Source organism: Danaus plexippus, chromosome 28 (assembly GCF_018135715.1).
Source record: "Danaus plexippus chromosome 28, MEX_DaPlex, whole genome shotgun sequence".
NCBI lineage: Eukaryota > Metazoa > Arthropoda > Insecta > Lepidoptera > Nymphalidae > Danaus > Danaus plexippus.
In genome coordinates, this window is record NC_083556.1 from 1,741,783 (window position 1) to 1,767,613 (window position 25,831).

General features: G+C 33.7%; 2 protein-coding genes across 15 annotated transcripts in view; one reads left to right on the top strand and one right to left on the bottom strand.

Annotated features, from left to right (window-relative positions):
* Positions 1-19,312, top strand: part of LOC116776079 (probable nuclear hormone receptor HR3) — a 63,815-nt gene extending 44,503 nt beyond the window's left edge. For 5 of the 14 annotated variants that reach the window (XM_061525297.1, XM_061525290.1, XM_061525293.1 and 2 more), the window contains 11 exons: positions 9,311-9,424; positions 9,984-10,097; positions 12,015-12,183; positions 12,867-13,042; positions 13,154-13,621; positions 14,569-14,683; positions 14,787-14,941; positions 15,057-15,165; positions 15,514-15,632; positions 15,858-16,008; positions 16,192-19,312. In XM_061525297.1, the coding sequence (XP_061381281.1) occupies positions 9,311-9,424; positions 9,984-10,097; positions 12,015-12,183; positions 12,867-13,042; positions 13,154-13,621; positions 14,569-14,683; positions 14,787-14,941; positions 15,057-15,165; positions 15,514-15,632; positions 15,858-16,008; positions 16,192-16,315 (1,814 nt within the window). In that variant the 3' untranslated portion in view covers positions 16,316-19,312. Of the gene's footprint in view, positions 1-2,953; positions 4,088-9,310; positions 9,425-9,983; positions 10,098-12,014; positions 12,184-12,866; positions 13,043-13,153; positions 13,622-14,568; positions 14,684-14,786; positions 14,942-15,056; positions 15,166-15,513; positions 15,633-15,857; positions 16,009-16,191 lie in introns of those variants that run through there. The other 9 variants (XM_032669173.2, XM_032669175.2, XM_032669176.2 and 6 more) reach the window with 7 other exon arrangements.
* Positions 19,313-19,419: 107 nt separating this feature from the next.
* On the bottom strand, positions 19,420-23,685 carry LOC116776235 (androgen-dependent TFPI-regulating protein-like). Its single transcript, XM_032669378.2, has 6 exons — positions 23,560-23,685; positions 22,085-22,128; positions 21,582-21,750; positions 20,942-21,085; positions 19,996-20,216; positions 19,420-19,677 (listed from the first exon to the last, which is right to left on the bottom strand). Exons 2-6 carry the CDS (start codon positions 22,087-22,089, stop codon positions 19,494-19,496), a joined length of 723 nt encoding a protein of 240 aa, XP_032525269.2. The 5' UTR covers positions 22,090-22,128; positions 23,560-23,685; the 3' UTR covers positions 19,420-19,493.
* Between the last annotated feature and the right edge of the window lie 2,146 nt (positions 23,686-25,831).

Sequence of the window (25,831 nt, forward strand, 5' to 3'; positions counted from 1 at the left end):
AACATCAAAATTAAATATTTAAATTAATAATCAATGGTAAAATAGAACGTAAAGCAAAAGCAGCCAGCCAGTTTTACACGTCGAACAATAAAAAAAACCATGGATGTAATAAAATGTCAGAAGTCAACCGGCCAGAGTTAAACATGAAAAATAAAAAAAATATTCGGTTTTATAGTCATCCGGCCAGCATTGAACTAGGAATTTTTCAAAAAAGGAACGCGACGCGTCAGTGGTGCTACGGTAGATAACTGTCACTTGTAAATCGACGATCAATATCGTTATCTCGGTTCGGCGCCCGGTCAGCGAACCCCCGAATTGAGTTCATCGTCACATCTAGTTAGGAAATTAACCCCTAGATTATAGGATTTCTTTTTCTTTTGATATAACATCACATTAAATAGAGGAAATTTATTCGTCAATACATAAATACTTTTTCGATTTTATTATTAGGCGTTTTTTAAATTAAATGCTTACTATAAAATTGACATTATGTTTTTTTATTTTATATAATAACTAAATAATGTTGGTATTTTTATATTTGTTGTACTATGTCTCTGTTTATTAATTTAAAGTCACATATGGGGGGTTAGTGTATAATAGTTATTTAACAGTCATAGGTCATTCCAAGTTCAAACGTTGGTTCATAGTTCGTTGGACGCTTCCCGCCACCGAACAGATTTGAATTTCGAATGTTCTCAATTTAAACTTCCGAATACATTGTTTTAATATCCAGCCAGTAATCGGTTATATTTTTGATTTTTTGGGAACATTCCATTTTTAAAAATGACTTAAATTTATGATCGAAATTTCCTTAAAATCAGAGGTGGATCCATTCTTCTTACAACGTATCGTCATACAAAGATCTTACCCATCAGCTAGGTGATCCGACTTACTGTTGCTTATCTTTTTTTTGCCCTACATTAAATTTACTACATATATTTTACTTGATTTTTTCATATTATTTTATATAAAACACTAACGACAATCGGAAATTTATTAAACCTTAATATAATCAAAATTATATAAAAAAAATATTAACAAAAACCGGGTTCAAAAGCTGTATCATTCAAGACTTATCCATAGTATTTCATACTTCCCTTACGTACAATAAATGAAGTATAAACTCGTAATAAAATTAAATGAATTGAAATACACAAACTGATATATCTTAAAACAATAACTTTCGTGTAATCTTCATCTCGACCCAGCATCAGCTACAGTTTTGTATCAACATCTTCAGTTCATCTTATGTCGTGACGTCACTGCTGTCAAGCCATACTCCATGTGTTCATAGCTTTATAATAAATTGTTTTAATCCTACTCTTAGAAATACTAAGGTTTGTGAACACGTATGTATGTTTGTTGCTTTTTAACGCAAAAACTACTGAATAGATAATGATGAAACTTCACAATAATATAGCTTACATATCAGAATACGATATAGACTATAAATTATCTCGGAATTTCGTCTCACTCCCGTGGGATCACATCAAAAAGTCACCAGACGCTGCCTGTTGGTTAAACTTGCCTATTGTTTTAACTTCCTTGATACTGAAATTCACACGGACGAGGTCGTGGCCAAAAACTAGTTCGTAATAAGGCTACCCGTAGACATTTCTTCTTACAGTTTCCGAGTTTCAACTCACGTTGATTGTCAGAGATGTTCTAAAATACGATGTGTAGTGACCCTTATATAAAATAATATAAAGCCTTTTATAAATAATATAATTATAATCTTCTAAATAAAAAGACATTATAATACAAAAGGCCTTCTTTGGAGATAATTCATATATTTAACATTACTTGTTTGTCTGTCCGTAAATCCGTCTTACTCACATAATAAAATGGCAGAACATGTTTTGATGTAATCTGATTATTTTTTACTAAAACTGGATGTTATTATTATTCTCAATGAAATCGTTATCTAATTAACGTGATTTATACTGGATCGATTTTGATAGCGCTTTGTTAAACAATAGTCTGTCTATACGATCAAAGTTCTGTTATGTTTTATATTAATTTTGACCGCAGCTTCACTTACAATCTTCAATCCATATAAGCCTATATGTATCTGTAAAATCACGTTTAGCAGTTAAAGTGGGACGAGTATATATATTTTTTATAATATTTTAATAATAAAACAAGTGCTGTTCTTTCATATAACTTATTACCTTACTTAGTCTGACTGTTAGACTCAGTCTCAGCACAGTCTGAGACTCAGTCCCGAATATAATGTGCGGGACGGGTCACGAGAGCGGTCGATACCGCGATGACGTCACAAGGTCACCGGGAAACAACCACATGAACACACACATGTATATATATACATATATATAGGAAAAATATTGTTGGTGAAGCATTGTGTAGGTATGTAATACACCTATATAACTATATATATATATATATATATATATATATATATATATATATATGGATTTATTTACTTATACACATTATAAATTACCTATATTTATTCTAGTATTAAAAATATATATTATATTATTACACTTATATGAGCTTGGAGTCTTGAATACCTCGGGGTCATTGACCCAGTGACGTAACATATTTTTTTCTCAATTGCCAAAAATGCAGGCTCAAAACATCCGATATTCAAAACTAGAGTTCAACAACATTTCACCGAAATCCACTGTTTGGGTCCCGGGGTCAATGACACGCGGCACGCACACCAACACGCCCGTCTGACCGCACACACACCCACACACGTATAAACACACACACACTGACAAGCAGAAGTTTTATACCTTAATTATTCCCACCCTGCAAATATTTACCCGGTCCTAATTATTTTACCCACTTTCGGGGTAACAGCAACCCGTATAAAACCTATTAAGATTAAAAATTAAGTTTCGGGTGTTAGTGAACTAGCCTTGTCACTTATTCGGACGGAGTGAAAAAAAAAATATACAATAATTTCGGTCGACACTGGCACGAGATTCGTCAATGCGTCAGTAACGCTTGAACCGCCGCGGCGTCGACATCTTGTAACGCAGCCGAGTTGTGAACAAACCTATAGTACAAAATACTAAGTACAAACATCACAGTGTTGTGATATATATATATTATATGTTAATGTGACAGTGCCTTAGTGCGTGGATTGTAATAAGAAACAAATAATCGTAAAGTTTGATTTTAGATTATTGAACGTGTTTCGGTTTTCTAAAATCGATACTGTTCCAAATTTGAAAAACACATTTAGGTTTCTATTTCTTAATTCTCTTAAACTCTCGCTTCTGCTTCGGTTTTCTTTTTACAGATTTTTTTTTGTTTGTTCTGTGTTCTATAAAACAGTATACGGGAACAAGTGAATATAAATTACAATAAATTAAACAGTGCCTTAGTAGAATGTTTATATAAGTGGAAAAGAGAATAAAAACGGAAACCACGGCTACAAAATGCCAAAGAACTTGTTGCTTTTCAAAAAGTTGATACCAGAAATAAACTTCGCGAAAAGAAATCTTACATCGCCGCTCGGCCGGAATATATACATCAGTTAAAATAATATATATCAGTGGTGCTTAAAGTCAACAAAGTTGCAAAAAAATATTAAATTAATTAATAAATAAACCTTAGACAGAGTGCCATAGTTTTTCGAAGAAAAATTCACATGGTCATACAAAAGAAGTTGCCTTAGACAAAGTTTGAAGACATTTTTTTAAAAAAGGAACACCAACAGCCGACTCGCCAGTTGAGCCGCAATGCGAATACGATTCGTTCAACATCATCACTGGCCGAAAATCACTTAGAAGAGTTTTTATATAAACTTTTAAAAAAAGAACTATGATGAACAACAATCAGTTCCACGAGCTGTTCGGGTCTCAGTGGCCTCCGGACCAACACGGGGGTCACTCGTCGGCGACGACGATGCTGCACCAGGGCCAGCAGCAGCCCCAGATGCAACTGAAGAGGGAGCCCCACGACGTGCCCGGGATGCACTCCATGGGCATGGACATCACGAGCGGCTCCGTCGCCGACAGTACCTCCCCGCCCCCTGGAAACAGTGAATCTATGTTCGGATCTTCCATCTCGGGAATGTTCATGGATAAAAAGGCCGCTAACTCTATCAGAGGTAAATTTCTCACTAATGGAAAATAACCGAATAATTTTATATGTCCGATATAAATTTGGTTACATTTGATCGGTTCAAACTATCATATATAGCTCTAACTACACAGAGACTAAAGCCGCAGTACATTTAGAGTTAGGTCTAGTTAAGAGCTAAGTTGTCTCTCCGAGTTACGCAATCTCACATTGATTTTTGCTTAAAAGCTTATGTAGGCCGTCTGGAGCCGAGTTACTGAGTTTTAAACCACGTCCAGTCTTAAACTTATAGCCTTATATATTATAGCTAATAAATTAATTTGAACTTTACTTAAACGCTTCGGATAAACCGAGTAAATAATAACAAAATAAATATTCATATATCGTAACTGTAATAAATTAATTGAAGAGCAGACTTGAGACGGTCGCGACGCGTCGTGTCTTAAGACACATGTATATTTTAAACGTATAACAATTATTGAATTGTACGCTTTTTCATACAAAAAACGGTGTACAATTTAATTTTATAACCTTCTAAAGTAACAAATTCATATTAAGAACATTTTTATATCATTGCCAGTATAACCAGCCCCGTCTGTATCGCTCTTTACAAATACATTATCTGTTCACGATTTAGTAAACACAAAGTTCTTTATTTGCCTGTTTGTTCCCATTATCGTATGAACTATAAAAAATTATAATTATATATTACGATAATAAATCTAAATGCCACATAGTTCTTATAAAGACAAATGGTTTGAAACGTGTCAATATTTTGTTAACTCAATTCCAATATGTCGTTCCAAATATTTTAATTTGTTAATTATTTAAAACGCTCCAAATGTCTAATGAGTGACCTGGATCTGTTTGTCGCCATTAGTTATTCTTTGTTCGGTATTGGTGTTAATTGTGACAAAATTTGGGTTAAGACAACGCACCTAAATTGCATATGATACAAACATATCATGAAAATATTTATAAAATGTGTGTGACAGTGCATTCGTGATGCCTGTACTTGAATGGAACGCGCCTACAGACAGCTGTAAAAGGATTGAGTAATAAGTCAAAGTGCAAATTGTGTCAAGTGCATTCACCCCACGAAACTGGCACGTGCATTATACATTTGAATTCAGAACATTATAAGTGCATTAAGTGCATTGGAAATTGTATTTTATACAGATCATGTTAGAGTGCACTTTACTATGAACCCGTAATTCTGGATGTTATAGTTTGGTGGAAACTCCTTTTCGTTCATACATCCCTGGTACTTTGTTTTCTTGAATGCGATTATTCCTTTACTCTTTTTTATACGCCAAAATAATTTAATTTTTTGAATTTCGGGTGAAATGGTTTGTTTGGTTTTTCTGCCTAATTTTGGCCTTTTTTTCAAAGTTCTGAATTCATGATTTGTTTTTTCATAATAGGTTTTTAGTCTGTCCGTTTAAACCAGATAATTTTTAGAATATGTTAAAATTTCATTACAATATACTTGATAAATTGTTGAACAATGTAAAAAATGACTCAACGAAAAATACTTGCGGGTCATCGACCTGTGACATGACGTCACTGTCACTTTTATTTTAGGGAGCGCACCAAATTAACGCACACGTAACACGGACATTTTGGCGAGAGGTACTTTATAGTGAGCGATGGCGAAAGGTAAAAAAAAAGTGAAATTTAAATATCCTTATTATTAAAATTAATATAAATATAGAAATTCCATATTAATATAGTTGGGCAATTTTCGGAACTGGTTCATCGACCTAGTGACGTCACGGTACGTCACAGCAAATATTACGTTCAGTTTCGATCTGATAATGTTCTGAACGATATTGGGTCATTGCCGTTGTGCCATCGAGATAAATTCGACCAATAAACCGCATACATAATATATATACTACTCCTATATATTATATACGAGAGAGTCTGTCATATATGTGGTGTTTAGTGTGTCGGCACCGCGTACTGCACAAACGTCCTTGTCATCATTAATTGTTACGTCCCGACACTAAAAGCACCCAATACGAACGAGCTCCGTAAATACTATGCAGTACAAATAGGTCCTCAGTTTGACGTTCTAAATTTTAATTAAAGCTTTTTATTATATACTGCCAGTTATGACAAATAACAAGTAAAAGGTTTTTTATATTAATTACTGTTTCTCTATCGTAATGTGAATTATTATATGATAGTTCTGAAAATAAAATTTAATGTAACATATAAATAATACTGAATGTAATGTACACATGTTAAGTAATTCAGAGTATTTCGGTTTCACGTATCGATCAGGCGGGGTCAACGTACTCGCAGCGTCAGCTGATCTAAAGCCAAAACTAAAAATAATGTTATATTCAGCAAGACTCTGTAAACAGAGCTATAAAAAAATATTTATTAATTATAAATCATTACTAAAAACTAATAAGACGTCGTTAACTAAACTCGTACTAGGATGACGAATCTGAGCGTACAAATGAAACACAGCATTGATTTCGTATAGTGGCTTTTTGTTCGCTCTCAAATGTTCTTAAATCATATAAATCACAATTCTCTATAGAACAGTGTATTGTGTAACCTCATTCGTCTGAACCTCTTTTTACAAAAGTTTTGTATTCAGCCAGTCCTTGGAGGCTGTAAAAAATTTGGTAATATAAAACCTATTCTGAGAGCTATTCGAATTTCGAAGACGAAGGACTATACAAAGATGAATCATATTCGTGAATTAATTGTCATACGAAATTAAACCGTAGCCCATTGAAATAGATGCGCTATAACAAATATATGATAGATAAGTTAAAGTTGTGCTGTTCGTTCGGACATCTGCGGGCGTTCACCTTAAGGAGGGCTCGGTGGCTCTTATTGCTATAGAAATAAAGACGACATTACAATGGACTTCCGAGTACCGTACAGGCCGTTAGATTAAAATTCAAATTCGAGTCTTGGATTTGGTTTGAGTTTGTTGAACTGTGACGCGGTGTGGGTGTGATAGTGATATCATTTGGTTGTTGTATTTTGCTATATTATGTTATGAGAGGACCCCTATACGGTTAATATATTTTATTCCATTCAACAAAATCCTATTGGACTAAAAATCTTACGCATGGTAGTAAAAAATATTTACTGTACTCTTTCTACATTTTATTATAGATAATAGTATACAAATCAAATCTAAAAAAAAATGGTAAAAACTAAACATTGCTACATCAATATTGTTATAATTAAACATTACATCAAATTAATAGAAGAAATTAAATTAAATTTCTTATTCACGATACGCATAACGTGAAGCTTTGCATCGAATGAATTAAAAAAAAATCCATCACATGATGGAATGTCATAATGACATGTGTCAATTTGTGACGATTGAAATATTTAAAATTGGAATACCGTAAGCCCCGCCCGAATTCCCAACCCTCGTGACGTCACGGACATGATACAATCCGAGCGGGGGTTCAGTGAACTGTGACGTCACGAACAGCTGACCGAGTGCATCGCGTCATCCGTCCCGCTCTAACAAGGATATGTTACTAACGAGTTACGGAGAATCCCAATATGTTATAAATTACTTCTCATAGTACCAATAGAGTACTTAAAATCGCCACAGTCTATAAAAGCACATTATAATGAGCACAGATAAAAAATATCCTGTCTGTTTTTAATTTAACGTGTACATTATTTTTATCAAAATCCGCTATTTGTGTTTGTTTTCAATCGCCATTGTTTCGAGCTTCCTCTTGAATACTGTTATTTTGTAACAAAAAACTTTAAAACAATGCTCATAGATTTGTACATTTAATTAATGTTTATATACAACTTATGTTTAAATTTTCATCACGAGATTCATATACTATATAGTCGATTCCCCTAAAATATATTTTTTATTTCAAAGGAGACATCTCTTTAATATTTAATCATTTTTAGTTCTAAATCAAGATTAGAAGTCTTCACACAATATTCGATTCGAAATAGTGTAACTATTTATTGCGTCACACACGTGGCTAGAGCTTAATAACAAATAAAATAACGATTAAAATAACATTAGTCAAACAGATTAATAATGTAACAATTAATAAATACAAAGATGTATACTATGGACGGATGCGTAATAGGATAAAAAAAAAACTGTCAACCGACACCTGCATTACGATACTGGCTTCCAATTAAAAGCAAATCGGTCTAGGATCCCGTACGCTCCCAAACATGGACGCACACATGGACGGCTATTATATGTCAATAGAATATAAACCTTGTTGTATATAAATAAGGGCGGTTATTGATTGTATTTCAACACAACACACATACAATACGGAGTCATCGCCCGCGCTCCGACCTTGCGGTGGGGTCGATGAACTCGACCGAAAACGTTCGCATGGAATTTTGAATTTGGAACTGTCAAATGTTTTTCTTTTCTGCCCTCTAATGTCTATTAAGAATTAACCTTTTTGGTTGTTTTATTTCGTTGTTTGAATTTGGAAGCGTCGAATGTATTTATTCTATTTAATAAAGTTATATTGACTAAATGTATATCTTTGCTTTTTGTGCCGTGACGTTTAGGGCTGTCGCCAAAGTGGTCCCAGAGATACATGTTGTTCTCTAAAGATAGCATAGAAATATTTTATACAGGGTGGTGAAAAAAATTTATTATAAACGAGAATTATATAAATAATAATATACATACAAAACAAAATGTGGTGATTTTATCACAGATTTGACGAAGAACATTCAATTACTATTGAATTAACAATTTTTAACAGTTATATTGAATAAGAATATAATGTTAAATTCTTAATAATAGCATTAAGTTGTTTCCGAGTTATGCATTAAGAAAATACGAATATATTTTTATGTTGTGACTAACAAACAGACATAATAAATTTCTGTTAATTTGCAATAGCCCTTTTCTCTAGGGACTATTTTAAATTTGTACCGATTTATTTATGATGGTGTGTAAGTTTACTATGCTAATTCGTAATAATAGTATTAAGATTTAATATATATATATATATATCAAATTATTTCACTTTATGAATAAAGTGTGTTTATTTTATATAAAGTTATACATAAATATTCTCAGATTCAAAACATGCGGTTACCAATTATTTATCATTGTGAGGTTAAATGAACGATACACAGAATACTGACGGTATTTCGTTTTCAAACTATTACTAAGACTAAAGTATTTTCTTATTGACAGAAAAACTCGGATGTCAATATAGTACATTTAAAATAATTAATGATATTAATTTGTTTTCAGCCCAAATCGAGATCATACCCTGTAAAGTGTGTGGAGATAAGTCCTCAGGGGTCCACTATGGGGTGATCACTTGCGAGGGCTGCAAGGGATTCTTCAGGAGATCACAGAGCACAGGTCGGCCGCCGTTATTATATTATATTTCCCAGCACAGTACTGTGTTTGCATATAGTTCTGTGCACAGGAATATTTAATTTACGTCATATATAATTATAAAATTAATAATTCCTGTGCTTCAACACGTTTCGTACTGTTTTTGAATATTTTATTTTTAAGGTTTAATTCAACAAATTCTATTCTGTGTTGTATGTTTGTTTGTGTAATATTTTCAGTACTGTAATATATTTTAACCGCAATAAAATTTTTACAAAAAAATTTTATATACTTATAATATATTTTCATATAATATAATATTCGTAGACCGGGTTCGATTCCTGGTTACTGAAATATACGTATGATAACAAGTTATAATATAGCAGTTCAAGGCTTGACTTATAACACTACTTATATTAAGACCGGTGAATTTAATGTATAAATTCTCTATACAAATCTCAATATATATTTATTTCGTTGGCCTCTATTGAGCCTCGTGTCCCTCGAGGCGAGGTGACCTCTCACCACCATGATCACCATGAGCCACCACCAATGGTATGACTAACACAGCTGAACCTTCCAGTGGTCAACTATCAGTGCCCGAGGAACAAAGCCTGCGTAGTGGACCGCGTCAACAGGAACAGGTGCCAGTACTGCAGGCTCCAGAAGTGTCTTAAGCTGGGAATGAGCCGCGATGGTGAGTATCAGCTGGAGTTGAGAGAGATGAGACTGAAGAGATGAGAGTGCCATTAGAGATAACAGTCACTTGTAGGGAGAGATGTCTCGATTACTTTGGACGTGTATCGTGATTTCTACTCCTGATTTTCTATACTATAGATGTATGTAAGATTGTGGAAACCGATCTATTTGATGATAAGTCCACAGTCAATTATTATTCAGACAAGATACAGAGGTGTAGATTGTTCTAGTATTTTATATAAAAATATATAGTTTTTCTTAAAGTTATTGAATTTGAACTAGATCAGTTTTTTGATTGTTCATTAATTTTTTCCTTTACATTGAAATGTACGGAACACTAAAACGACGGTTCGTTAGATGCGTCGTACGCGACAAACACACACCTGGCACATTTACAACGATTACGTTTAGGTTAATTCTGTGACTTACATACATACAAACAAACCACGAACTATTTATATACAATTTAATACACAATATTCTTAAAATATCACAAGCTAAGCGATCAAGCCTTTCAACTATATAACTCCACGTGCTAACAAGGAAGCGGGGTCAATGAACTGTTATCAGTGCTGATAACGCTGTTGTTACGGGGAAACAGGGGAAATGAAAACCGTATAAACAAACTTATATATATGTATATGCACATACAACAATATATAGGTTAGCTACAATAACGATATAAAATATTTATTTATATACATACATACAAAATATATAGATAAATATTATATATATATACATTGTACATCAATCGGGATTCGAACCCGTTCTCAGCTTATATAAGTCGTCCTAGTGTTTTGTCTCGCGTGCACCGTCAAGTTGCACAACCGCACGTAATATATAGTGATGGGAAAAGTATCGATAAATATTATAATATTTTATTGCATACATTTGTCACTAGTAACACGTATGATGGTTCGGAAATAACTTAATGAATATTTAAAACAATAGATATTAATAGTTATTTTAATTTTGAGTAAATTTTTAAACAAAAATATGCCCATTAGTAATATTCATTCCATTATATTCTGTAACATTAAATCAACTAAAGATAATGAAGTCCACGTAAATTAAGTATTATTATTAAATGTATCGATTAAATTTTAAAAGAGCGTCATATTATCGATAACAATCTCCCAACACTAACATTGTGCAACTGCGGGCGCAAAGCGTAACGTATGTGTGTTTTTGTGCTACGTAATACCTACTAACACTTACTGATTAGAATTACATAATACTCGTTAAAATAGATATAATATAGAGTTAAATACAGGAAGAAATAGACGGATATAACAAAGATTTTTTTAAAGAGACAGACATACAAAAAATGTTGTACAATACTATACTGAATAGGACGGCGAGCAGAGGTCAGTGTTCCAAAAAATTTTAGCAAAAATACCAAGACCCAAAACACCGTACAAAACACACAACAATACAGGCCAATAAGTCGGTTACACGCAACCAAATAAGATGACCCGTTCAAGCTAACATATCGTACGGACGCACGGCTCAAACTACACGAGGTCGTCGAACGGCCCGACAAAAGAAAACTTTAGGACCGAAAATGTTAATGCGACCGATTTAAATGTACAGATCGATGTCGCGATTATATTTGAGATGTGTTCCTCACAACACGGCCGGGTTACAGAACGGGATCGGCTTACGACCGTCAGACGTCATGCTTAGAGTTCATTGTTCCACTAGGCACTGTGCCAATGGACGGACACGCACACACACACACACACACACACGCACACATACACACGCACACAGACAAGCCTTAATTGAATATATAGTTTTTATTTATAATTACGTAACCCAGCAATCTCCGCCAGGCGTCTGATACGATCGACTGTATATTAATGACGTTCATAATACAAGTGAAGTAGATACGAATAAACATGAATTCCAGCGGTGAAGTTCGGTCGCATGTCCAAGAAGCAGCGGGAGAAGGTGGAGGACGAGGTGAGGTTCCACCAGGCGCAGATGAGGGCGCAGTCTGACGCCGCCCCGGACTCGGTGTACGACGCGCAGCAACAGACGCCCAGCTCCAGCGACCAGTTCCACGGACACTATAACAGGTGACATCTCGCGTTCAGTGGACGGAACTTATCTGATAATACATTGATTTAATGACTGTACTCCGCTAGGTTAACTTTTATATATTTTATGGAACAAATATTTTATATATATATATATACATATATACATAATAAAATATTTCCTTCCAGCAATAACCCGTCAATTCCTAGACAGTATAGAGTTTGTTCTATGTATGTAGTATGTATAAATCCCTTGTATTTTTGTCGACCGTTACGTTGCTTTCTCCTGTTACCGTTAGCGAGTCTTTGAGTAACGACTAACGACGTCTCGTCTAACGGATCGTTACTCAAATGACAGCTAACGGTACTCGGCGCCATCTGGCAGCGGGTAGCGGGACTTTATGGTTCTTGAGGTCGCTGATAGATGGCGGTTTCGTAAATTACGTATTGATTCTCCCGACAGCTATATTTAATTTTAATCTTGCAACGTTACAGAAATATGTATGCGATGTCAATAAAACAGCCGACATTTGTAGTCTTGTTGTATTTTATTATCAGTGCATCAATAACAATACAATATTATTAATAATTTTTTATAGAAAAAAACAATAAATAAAAAATAAAAATTGACCAGAGACATATGTAGATAATATAGATAGACTACACACGACCAAGCAGTACAAAAAATAAAGGCTCAGAAATTAATGCTCAGTTCCGCTCAGCAGCTACCAGAACTACGGTTCCCCGCTGTCGTCATACGGATACAACGCGCCGCTCAACTCCAACCTGAACATTCAGGCCCAACCTCCCCAATACGACGTGTCGGCCAACTACGTGGACTCCACCACGTACGAGCCCAAGCAACCCGGCTTCCTCGACACGGACTTCATAGACCATGGTGAGTATAGTATCGTTTGGCCACAGGACAGCGGGACATACGACACAGAATATATATTAGCGTACAAAAACACAGAAACTATTAGATATCCAGACATTTAAATCCCATTAGACGAACAACAAAAAACTATCCGAGCGTCCACATCCACGACAACAGCGACGACAGCGACGACGACAATGAGACAGTCCATGAGCGACGTCAACAGACCCAGGGTGCAGGAGTTTGACAGATACGATGAGAGGATCCAGAGCCCGCCGGCGAGCGTCATAGCTATCAAACAGGAAATCAAACCGGAGACCTCCATGGGCGTAGACAATCTAGTGGCCAGCTACGTCGACTCCACCACGTTCCTTCATAGTCCGTCGAACCTGAACAGTCCCATGGACATACAGAACTCGGTGCTAGTGAGCGGCCAGAGCTCGGTGTCGTTGACGAGCGAGGAGCTCAGCCCCGACGATCTCACGAACAGCAACGCCAGGCTGATGGATCCTCTCAACATGAACATGTCGGGCATGGGTATGGTGAACCCCAACGCCGTGTCCACGCGGCGGCAGCAGGGCAGCGCGGACGACCTGCCGTGTAAGTCGGCTTGTAGGCTATCACGCTATGTTTTGTAGACCCCATATATATACACGTATATTCTGTTTTTTTTTCTCATGCCAGATGATTTCGTGACGTAGCTCTAGTGTTCATATTAATGACGTTGAAACGGCGCACTGTTCCTGAACATGAAGCCGCTCCTCGTGAAACATACGTAGTCGCTCGTTCGTTCGTTGGCTTTCGTCTGTAAAATAATATAAATGAGTGCTGATGACTTTATTTATATACGATATACGATAACATTACTCGGTACTCACATCGTTAATGTTACGTCGTTTGCCGTCAATAATTATCACCGGATACGGCAGGAACGGGAAGCAGCACGGTAGAATACATGCTGAGAAATAAAACGCACGCTCAGTACACGTACGGACGGAGCAAATACATACTCAGCTGTGTTGCCGAATACGCCTCACATAGTTTTATACAATTTTATATATGACAGGGAAAGTAAGATAATAAAAGTACATATGTTACAAAGTAAAATATTGAGATATATCTGTTGATTGGTATATTTTGTGACTCACGCCAGCACGCTATGATCCACGTACTCAGTAGTATCACGGAGAGCGGATCCAGAGCCATTTCGTGGAAAGCAAATCATTCTCTTATTTACACCGAATAGTCCATTGTGACGTTTATGATTTGACATTTTTTGTTTTTATATATATATATGTTGTTTTTTCTGTTATTTCGCTGTCAATTTATGTTGCATAGAGTTACGAGTATTATTTTGTATAAAATGTATCATATATCACATTAAATGAATGCAATTCACATTTTATTTTGAATGTTGGTTATTTCATTTAGATTCTGATTTTAAATGTTCGATGGAATGCTGATATCTCTAGTTGAATGAATGCAATTTTTTTTTTAAATTCAATTCTCGTTTTTAAACGAATATGAATGTTATAATAATATTACAGCGGAAGGTGAAATAAGTAAGGTACTGGTTAAAAGTCTTGCGGAGGCTCACGCGAACACGAACCCCAAGTTGGAGTACATACACGAGATGTTCAGGAAGCCGCCGGATGTCTCTAAGTGAGTACATCCTAAACTCCACCTATACTTTATGATGAATTTTATCAGATTCTGTCCAGTAATTTTATGTACAATATTAATAATGAACGCTCTGTCCTGTCAGGTTGCTATTCTATAACTCGATGACGTACGAGGAGATGTGGCTGGACTGCGCCAACAAGCTCACATCCATGATCCAGAACATCATCGAGTTCGCCAAGCTCATCCCCGGCTTCATGAAGCTCAGCCAGGACGACCAGATCCTGCTGCTAAAATCAGGTTTGTCATAAAAATACTATAATAATAATAGTAATATATTACTGGTGTTTAGTATAGTAGTCTATCTATCTCTCTCTGTCTCTCTCTATCTCTAACTTGTGTTTTCCGTGTCCAGGTTCCTTCGAACTAGCGATCGTCCGTCTGTCCCGTCTGATCGACATCAACAGAGATCACGTGCTGTACGGTGACGTGGTGCTGCCTATAAGGGAGTGTGTACACGCACGGTAAATATCATTATCATATCGTTCTCCCCGCTTGTATTGTTATATCAAAATTCGTTTGTTACAGCAGCGTTTTGATTTTATTTATATTTATTTTAATATCTTTTTAGTTAAAGTCGTAATACAGAGTGTATGGAAATCACTTATAAGCAAAAATATGTATTTAATTAGTCCTATTTGATTACCAGACTGGCTGTCTGTCTGATATTTAAATATTAAAAAAAAAATACTTTTTACATACCATAATGATATTTTATACATGAAAAAAATAATTATGAAGTAGGGAGTTCGAGTGTAACATGACAGACGTACATACATTTATAATAATATGTTTATCTTATTACCTGTCAGCGATCCGCGCGACATGTCGCTAGTGGCTGGCATCTTCGACGCTGCTAAGACGATCGCACGACTCAAGCTCACGGAGACTGAACTGGCGCTGTACCAGAGCTTGGTGCTGCTGTGGCCGGGTGAGACATACATGCTTGCTTTTATTATTTAAAATTTTAATACATCCAACGGAATATTTATTTGCGTACAACAACTTTTTACTATTATATTAATGTATGTACATATTATAAAAGCACTTTGTTTACTTATATTCAAATTAATTAGTACTTGGAAAAAACAATTATGTACATTTAAATGTATAGAACATTCATTTTGGCATACTAATAGTTTTCATTTGCTCCCAGAGCGTCACGGTGTCCGCGGTAACCCTGAGATCCAGATGTTGTTCAACATGTCCATGGCTACCATGAGACACGAGATAGAGACGAACCACGCGCCCCTCAAGGGTGACGTCACAGTACTAGACACACTGCTCGCTAAGATACCCACCTTCAGGTACATTCAGAGTCATAATAACGATACATTTAAAACGACATATACTCGTGAATATTCCATTTAAAGTTATAATCAAATGTACGTTTTGATTTATACAAATTATAATTATCATTTATATGATATTCATATAAAAAAATATGTAATTCGCATATAAATAAATTAACCAGTCACCGATTATTACAGAGAGCTGTCGTTAATGCACCTCGAAGCGCTGTGTCGCTTTAAGGCAGCGCATCCACATCACGTATTCCCAGCGCTTTATAAGGAACTGTTCTCACTGGACAGCGTCCTAGATTACACGCAGTAACGAAGGCTGCGACACGGAAATAACAAAAAAAAAACGCAAAAAATAACAACAAAAAGCAAATAATAATAACAAATAACAAGAGTTGTTTCATTAGCGATCTCACCCGAGACTCGGCCGTGGACTGGGCTGATCCGTACTAGTTATATATATGATTGTATGTATGTACTTTGAGACTGTTAACATATTTATGTACGTACGTACGACGTTATATATATGTATATATATATAATATTTTTTTTTCCCGTAAAAGCCTCGGATCGCCGTCGACGGCTCACATTCGTATGTACATTCGAATGTATAATCGTATGGATTATTATATGTAGTTGATAATTTTTAATAATGACGAAGAAATAATAATTACTATATGGACATATGATAATAGATGTAGAGGAGGTATTTTTTTTTTTTTTATTATTTTATTAAGATTATAAATAAAGTTGTAGACCACGTTTTGTTGTAAGAGGTAGGTCATTTTTTTTTTTTTTAAATAATTTTAACAATTTTTTTTTTTTATATAAAGAATGTAACTTGTTATTTATTTCAAATGATTATTAATATTGATGTTTTTGTGGGACGAAGTTTATTTTGTAACATAGGATACTTGATACTGCCCTTTTTGACTTCGGTTAGCTTCCTTGGTACGGAACCGTCGCGGGGCCGCGGTGCGCCCGCGCGTGAACAATGTGAAATTAAACTAATGATCGGATCTTATTATTTAACTTGTATTTATTATGATTTCGACCGTTTTCTATGATAATGAGATTTGATCGTGTTTTTTGTACGTTTCGACATGTATCGACGGCGGGCAATTGATTATTATTATTATTTTTTTACACTTTTAAATTTTTTTTTGATCTCATTTTTTTTTCGTATACATCCGTCTCGCTCCCGGTTTCTCTTGCATAATATGGTACATGCGTGATACGTAATTTTTTTCTTAGCTTTGTAGTTGTTATGTATTCCTTTCATCCTCAAACGAACAAGTTGCCCGCCGTGTTTAGGTTTAACGTTATGTCTAACACTACGCTAAGTTCGTTCGTTAGCCTTTATAATAGACTGGATATAATAACTTTGTAATTAATCGACTCATATTTTGTAAATATCTTATAATCGTATGTATTTTGTAATAAATCTAAGGTTCGATGGGTTAATTATAATTTTACATTCTATGGAAGCATATTTTGATCGTGTCCCGGGAGACGTCGTCTGCGGGCCATGGGGGAAATATTGTTTTTTTTTTTTAACTTTCTATATATTATATATTTTTTGTTAAATAAAGCAATCTGTTATTGTCTAGTTTTGTTTCGTTTTATTTTTTTTTATTTTTTCTATAATTTCCAAATATATTTTTTTCTGTTTTTTTTTTTCGTTTTTTTTTTTATTATTATTTATTTATATATATATATATTTAATTAATAATTAAAATAGATATAATTCATGCATAAATAGTGAGAATATAGCGTAATAAAATATACGGGTGGTTCAATTTTTATTTCAATATAATATATATAATTTTATTTTATTTCGAGACGTGTTGTTGAATTACAATAAAAAAAAAAAAAAAAAACAAAAGAAAAAACAGAGAAATTAAATAAAATAGATTTTATTTTACTTTACAAAAATGACAGATTATTTAATATTGTTTTGCTGAACGATTAAAAAAATAATGGGGGCTATGTCGTTTATGCATATCTAATGGAGAGAAAAAACCTCAAACGTACAAACGACAAATATAGTACTAAGACTGAAAAATTCGGTAAAAAAAATAATAATAAAATTAAACCGCTTTTGCCTAAAACTTTAAATAACCGTCTAATTTTAATGCCCGCTACGGACGATAAGTAAGTTACCCTTACATTAAATAATTTCTGATGAAAATCAAAACGGAGTCTACAGACTGACGAATTTACGAGGTTACAATTACTTAACGATTTGAACGTGCCGTTAGCGGGCGGGACCTCGAATTTATTTCCGAACATTCAAAAACAATCGGATGCTTTTGGTAATGAAATATATATATATATATATATGAAAAAAGAACTAAATGTCCATTCTTTAACTCTTAAAGTAGACTTGTGACTGGTGCGGAATCAATACGGGACGTGGATCACGTATATCTTAGGGCGGAAGTTTACCGCCATAGTGTTAGTGTTAGAGGCGACGCGGCGCCGTGTCTGCGCGGTTGGATATTAACTTAAATATTTTTTTTTTCAAGTTAAAAACACCACCGCGGACCTTTTTAGGGTAACGTTTTAATTGCTGGGTAGTCTTGTAGGTATTTCTTAAAAAAAAAATCAAAAAAAAAAAACAAACTTTTGTACTATGTTTTGCAAAAATTTTCACTGAACCAGTTCCATAGATTTGGACACGTGATGTATTGTAATGTATTTTGGACATACGGCGGGGCGCGAGTGAGGCTCGTCCGGACCGAGCTTCCGGAGGCGGTTTTTGGATAGTTTGGGTTATATCATTTCACCAATAATTATTTAGAAGAGCTTCTAATATATACGGGGAGGTCGGAAGCGGTCTCCTTATAATAAATAGTGACAAAAAAAAAATTTGTACCTCTTGTTTTCTATGAGATAATTATTTTATATTATAAAAAAAAAATATTCGTTTGTTAAATATTGAGTATTTTTACACATTACTGAACATATTAAAAAGAGAAACAAAATATTAAAAAAAAATAAAATAAAATAAAATAAATAAATAATAATAATAATGAAATAAAAAAAACATATATCTATGTAAGATAAACAGATTATATTGATACTATAACGTGCGGGTGTTGATCGCGGAACTAGCCGAGGTGAAGCCTTCACCTGAGAGGCTCTGTCGTAAGGCCTGCCTGAGCCTGGTGGTTCCGCCGGTTAACGCGCGCACACATAGCTTTGTTGGTTTATGAATTCAATACAAACAATGTACCTAATTAGAAGGAAGTGGAGCTAAGAACCAATTAAATAAATATTGTTTTATTATTCTCGAATCACTTGCAAGGGACTGTGTTTTATTTATTTACACCTCCGACCTTTGACCTTCGAACTATTGGTTAACGTCTGAACATAACAAGGAATTCTAAACAAATAAATCTATACAACATACAGTTTGTTAAAATTTTTCTTTATTTACATAAATTAAGACACCGAACTATATTTTTATATAAGTACTAAAGCTGTTGTCACACAGTCTTAAGTTTAGGACATCTGTCCTTTATGAATTCCACGACCCGCCACTGTATACAATATAAATAAATATAAAAAATTAATATTATCACAAAAAATACAGGGAAATATGGAGTTCCGTAGATCATGTTCATTATAGGATACGGCCAGGATCCCGTCACGCGGTGGTTGTAGAGCAAGCTGTAATAGAGGAATTGATCACCACACATTTTACATCTTATACAATAATATATAAGGATAGTATAAAAACATGTAAAGATTTTGAGAGTTTTATGTTAAATGAAAAAAAAATTCAGCCCAAAATATACATTGTTAAATTGAAATATTTAAAGCTGAGAAAAATTTTACTGTCGAAAAACCTACTTATTTTTTTTTCAATCAATCTTAGCTCGCGTTTGATGTCAATAATCTATTGACATTCATGTTTAATGTACTAGCCAGCGCTGCTGAACCAATATCTACAAGTAAATCATTTACAATTAATATATATATACTCACAAGCCTATATAGGTGACAAAAACAGTCACTAGATGAAATTTGTACCAAAACTGATGTCTTGGTTTGTTGTCTGGTTGAAAAATAAGCGCCCAAACAGCTATGGGCAGTATGGATGTGTGCATCACGTGGTTCGATAATTGACTTAGCACCTTATCGATGTACGCCGGGAAAAGCAGCTCCCGGTCATAGATGTACATCGGCCAGAATATCACGAATATCGTCTGGAAAAGTTAGTGAAAACATGTGATATTTATATATTAATATAAAATTATATTTATAAAAAAAATTCACTAATTTTTATATGAAGATATTTCTGTGTAAGCACTGAGATGAAAGTGTCTTAGTTATATATATGAGAGACAGTTAATTTATTTGTCAATTCAATTAATTTTAGGTTAAATTTAAATTAGCTTTTATTAAATTGGAACATCGCAGACAATGTTAAATGTATTTTGTAACATTGGCTATATTATATGTTAAAATAAAGATTTGCAAATATGTTCACAGCGGAAATGTTATTTAAAATATCTAGGGACATTAAAACATCGATAAGATTGAGTGGAAAATTTCTAAAGACTAAACATATCATCATCATCATTATCATCATCATCATCAGCCTATCGGAAGCCCACTGCTGAGCATAAGCCTCTTCTCGCATGGAGAAGGTTAGAGCAGTAATCACCACGCTCGCTCAAGACGGGTTAGCGATTTCAATCTTATAATTTGATATTATAAGTCCAGGTTTCCTCGCGATGTTTTCCTTCACCGTCCTTCAGTGGTGTCTAAATACTCTTAGAAAGTACATATGTCTCGGAATAGATCACATTGGTACTTGCCAGGTGTCAAGCCCGCGCCCTCACGCATGAGAGGCGGACCTTTAACCTCCAGGCCACCACGACTAATATATATATATGCATATATAATAATATATTTTTAGTAAATTAACCGTTGAACAAGGCCAGACGACTCCGCCGAAGAATATTCTGCTGTAGCTCCTCAAGAGACCCAGCGCCCGGTGTTCCCCGGGACCGTTCATCATCAAGGACACGTCACACACGACGGCCATCGAGAGGAACAGCATTTGAAATATCTGAAACAAGAGAATATATAAATATTATTTAATTTTATTAGTTACTAGTTGTTCAGTTAGCTGTATTCGGTTAGAAGGTTCAAGGTTTTCGGCGAAAAAAATTTTGATGTTTATCACATAATACCTTGTTTGATATATAAAAACAAAATTACGTAAGTAAAAATTTTAACTATTGGATCTTTTTTTAACTTTGATTATTTATATAGTTATCTGAATTTACTTAAAATAAGAGGCTTTATTGATAACAATCACCCTAAGAATCTTTTATATGAAGCCAATGTGTTTATAAAAACCTTTTTTTTAACTCCGTCTTCTTAAGTTTTAAATATAAATAAAGAACAAGTAGCCTCTATATTTTAATGAACAGGAATTCTGTTCGTGTTTTGTCTTTCGTTAAAAAGTTTGGATGAAAATTTATGCGATTCTTTTAAATAATTTAGCAGGAAACGTCATGTGTGAAAACTAGTTTTACATAAATTAGATTTCCTCGACTCACTACATTCCATATAGTAATGTATTTGAACTGATTGTCCTTTAGGAACATAATGTCTGGATCTTTCGTAACGTCGCCCCGCATGGCTACGAACATGGCTAGCGAATTGCAAGCATGCATAGCCAAGCCCATCGCGTAGCCCACAGTGCGGTATGGGAGCTTATGTAAAATACTGAAAGAAAATTAAATAAATATAATTCCTATAATGATATTAATATATGTAATTTATAATAATTTCATTCATGTCTTTGTTACACGCTCGTATCAATAATGCCATGGAATGTCCATTTTAACTATGAACGTATTTAAATAAAATCGATATTCTGCCTGCCTTCGATTGCTCAATAAATTATTGATATCAGATATTAGTTTGTTAGTTAATGAGAACTCACTATATATATGTATAAAATAAAATCGCATCGTAAAAATATAATTATCTATATATATATTAATATATATTTCCTAACATAGTTCTTCTTAAGCAAATATTCAATATAATTAATTACCCCATTTTGTTTGACGTCTGACGAGTTACGAATTTACTAGTACACTGAAACAAAAACATTATTTATTTATATCAGAAAAACTTTTAAAATTTTCAAATAACATATATTTGTTCAAACTAAATATATATTTTCTATATAATATATATAATTTAAAACATTCTGTGTAAGACAATAGGTTTTTTATTTTTATCTGACAAGTTTTAAGTTTTGTTTAAAGCGTAAAATAACTATATTTTTTACAGCCATCAATTATTGTTGTGAACTCAAAATAAAATATTACGTACTTTAATTTTTTTTTGTTTAGTTATAAATATTTTATTTCTTGACCTCGCGAGATCAAGACTTATGTTAATATTACAAAACTATATTATATTGGAGCTCGGTAGTTACTGGACTAGTTTGAAAATGAAATATACTGGTGTATTCAGTAGTTTTTTTTACCATTTTCTCACTGAAGCTAACTTAATGTCATTTATTTTTATGTATATATTAAATTTTCAACTAATAGTATATACATCATAGGTTGATTGGTTCCAGGTCAGTAAATTCTGAAGAAAATTGAGTAAAACACTTAAGTATTCGTTTTATAAATTTTTAGTTCAGGAATTTAGTTATTTCAAACTACAGCACGTTTTTTTTTTAATGTCACCTGAATAAGTGACCTTCCGTGTACAGCCTGAGACTATTCTTATTATTCTGTATCTGAGGCAGGTGGTAATCTTTTAATCAAATGTAAATTTTTTCTATGGCAATAATAATAAAATGAGATCTTTTATCCCACGACTCTCTCTATCTCTCTCTCTCTCTCTCTCTCTCTCTCTCCTTCTCTCTCTCTCTGTCTCTATATATATATATTTACGCATTTAAATGATAATATAATATAATTAAAATGCATTTTAATTTTTCGTTATAATATTTAAAAAGATTTTAATACAAATGAACAAATTTTTTTACGAGTATTATTTAATAACATAATATCTGAGATATCAAAAAAAAAACATCGTAAATCATATTACTGTTAAATTAATTTTATTATTCCTCATCTTTTATTAATAAGTGGATATTAATATGTATTTATTTGCTGACGAAATGTCTGTGATTTATATTGACAATAATAATATATATAACTATATGATAAATAGGTAAAATAAAAACAGACAATATTTGCTGTCTCTCAAACCGGTTCACTTCAAATCTGATAATGTAATACAAATTAATATCTTAAAACATTTTCACGCAGACTAGTTTGTAAGCGAATATATATATAATAAATATGTATATGTATATATATATTCTTATATTTTATTTATTATATATATTTCTATCGCTTCCTGTTTTTAAAATACTTAAAATGTAATTGAAAAAAATTCACTGTATTTTTCCCTAAATAAAACTAATATATATATATATTTATATATATATTTATATACATATATTACAGATATTTTACGATTGGTGTAACTGAAATACTTTACCTATTCTACTGTCGTGCCTTAGAACACGGATGTGATATCAATTAATTTCATTCACATATATAGTTATGTATATTTTTATAAACAAACTGAATCGCGTACTGTATATTTAACTATCAAACAGACACGTCCGCTGGGTTTGAAGGTATCTTTATACTGGATTTTCTTGTTTTATGTCGTAGATGAGTTACAAAATTGGACCGAAGGTAAACTGGCCACACGGACACATTGCGATAACGTCCTCAACTAAACAAAATAATATCGTTTCTATCTATTTCACTGTTATTATCTTAGACAATAGTTGTATCTAGCGGTTAGATTTGAATAATAGGAAATCAGGAAAATCTAAATACATGAAAATTTTTTTAGTCAAAGTGTTATAAAATGTCTATATTAATAAATAAACTATAAGTTTTGAAGTACATCGAATCTATCATTTAGGATGGCTAAAGTTATAAAAGTACACATATATATAGAGGCGAGGGTAGTTGCAACGACCTGATCTCTTTGAAATGAATGACCCGTCGAACATCAACATCAATAGCCTGGGGATAGGGCATTTATGACGTCATCATTACGACGTCACAAATATACACATACATATGGCATACACAATTGGAATCCCTTTGCAAGAAAAACATACGGATAAGACCTTCTTTTGGAGCGAATAAAGAAGTCTCTTTGCATCTTATACAATATATGAGGATGCATTAATTTAGCATTTAACAAGCCAGAAGGAAATGGTAAGGATATTATCTATCCTAGAATTAACTAGAGCCAAAAGTTAACCAGGATACATCTATGGTGACGTACAGTTAAAAGCACAGTTAGAATTAAAGACCTTCAAAAGTCTTTCAACTAATCACTGATATCCAACTGTTTAAAAATTCTTTTCATATCATTCTCCTGAACCGCTCTGCTGTGTTCTTGTTCGGAATATTGTTTCCTGGTATCCCTTAACGTCCGGTGGTCAGGTCACCTCCGTTTTGTAACACTTCCATAAACATTTAGTGTTTTAAACACCACGCAGCATACTCCGCGGGCGTCAGGTATGGGATATTTCCATAGGAAATTCCTTCGTTCACTTGGAAGCAGCTACGGACATTATTCTGGAGGACAGTGTTATGCAATGCAGACTCAATATCGGTGTTGTAATTCCCAATACAATCCTATACAGCTCAAGATTGTTATTACCTTTATTACCTGCTAAGGATCATAGGTAAGTGAATCATAGCTGTTCCACCAGAACAATGTTGAGCACGTCTTTTATTCTAAAGTAACATTCTATTAACTGCAACCCCTTTTTGGTACGCCTCTTTACTTTCTTTCGTCACGCTTGACGACAACTTTTTTAGAAGGACAGGAGGGAAGGAAGAAGGACCCTTGCTACATATGTGGACTTAGACGAACTAAAATGCATACAAAAATAAACATAATCCAGATATCTTTGACTGCAGTGGTAAAGCGCTTTTAATAAAAGTATAACAATGCCTTGGTGTATATAATTCCTCATTTTGGTCAGGTTGAAATTTTGCCGGGGTTTTTCGGTGTAGCAAGTTGATGGGTATAATTATACGGATATTATTTGGGCTGACTGTCAAAGTTACAATGGACATTGAGGAAGCGTGTCAACATTGGATATAAAGACAATTAGAGCTTGGCTGTCTCAATAAGGCTTGGCTTGGCTATCCTGTTCATTATGGTCCATGTAAATTAATAAAATTCTTAACTGATAAGTAGATGAAAGTCCAGTTACAAATTTATAAATAAATGAGATATATCTCAAGAACAGTTGAAGGATTAGAGAGTTAAAATTTTACGTATGATTAGGAAATACTGAATCTCTTTCAGACCAGAGCCTTAAAGATGAAAGTTTTTGCAACAATAAAAAAACCTATCACATCTTCTACGAGTTATCTATTCTGCACAACTCTTAAAATCAGATAGAGTTTTAGCCTTTTGAGAGATTAAGAGAACGGTTTTAAATTTTAAGTGTTTAAGGAGGAATTGTGATAGAGAATTAAATGCTAAATAAGAAAGTGTATGCCAGGATATCAGATCAACCAATTCCTCCGAGTCAACGTCAGGTAAAAACCTTTAGGTAACTTATTAATGGTTTTAGTAATTGTTATTGTATAGCATGATGTGAACTTCCTCATATTTGTTCTCTTAAAGCTTCTTCTTATTAATGGAGATTTTTATAATTCAAGGGCAAAATAGGCCGTTCTCTTCAATAACCCTCCCATTGCACACCACGACCAATACTCACAATATA

Coding starts and splice junctions, on each gene's coding strand:
- LOC116776235 (XM_032669378.2), bottom strand. Junction 21,086..21,581: donor ACATTACTATATGGAATGTA/GTGAGTCGAGGA, acceptor CTCTTGTTTCAG/ATATTTCAAATGCTGTTCCT. Junction 20,217..20,941: donor TCGTCTGGCCTTGTTCAACG/GTTAATTTACTA, acceptor TAACTTTTCCAG/ACGATATTCGTGATATTCTG.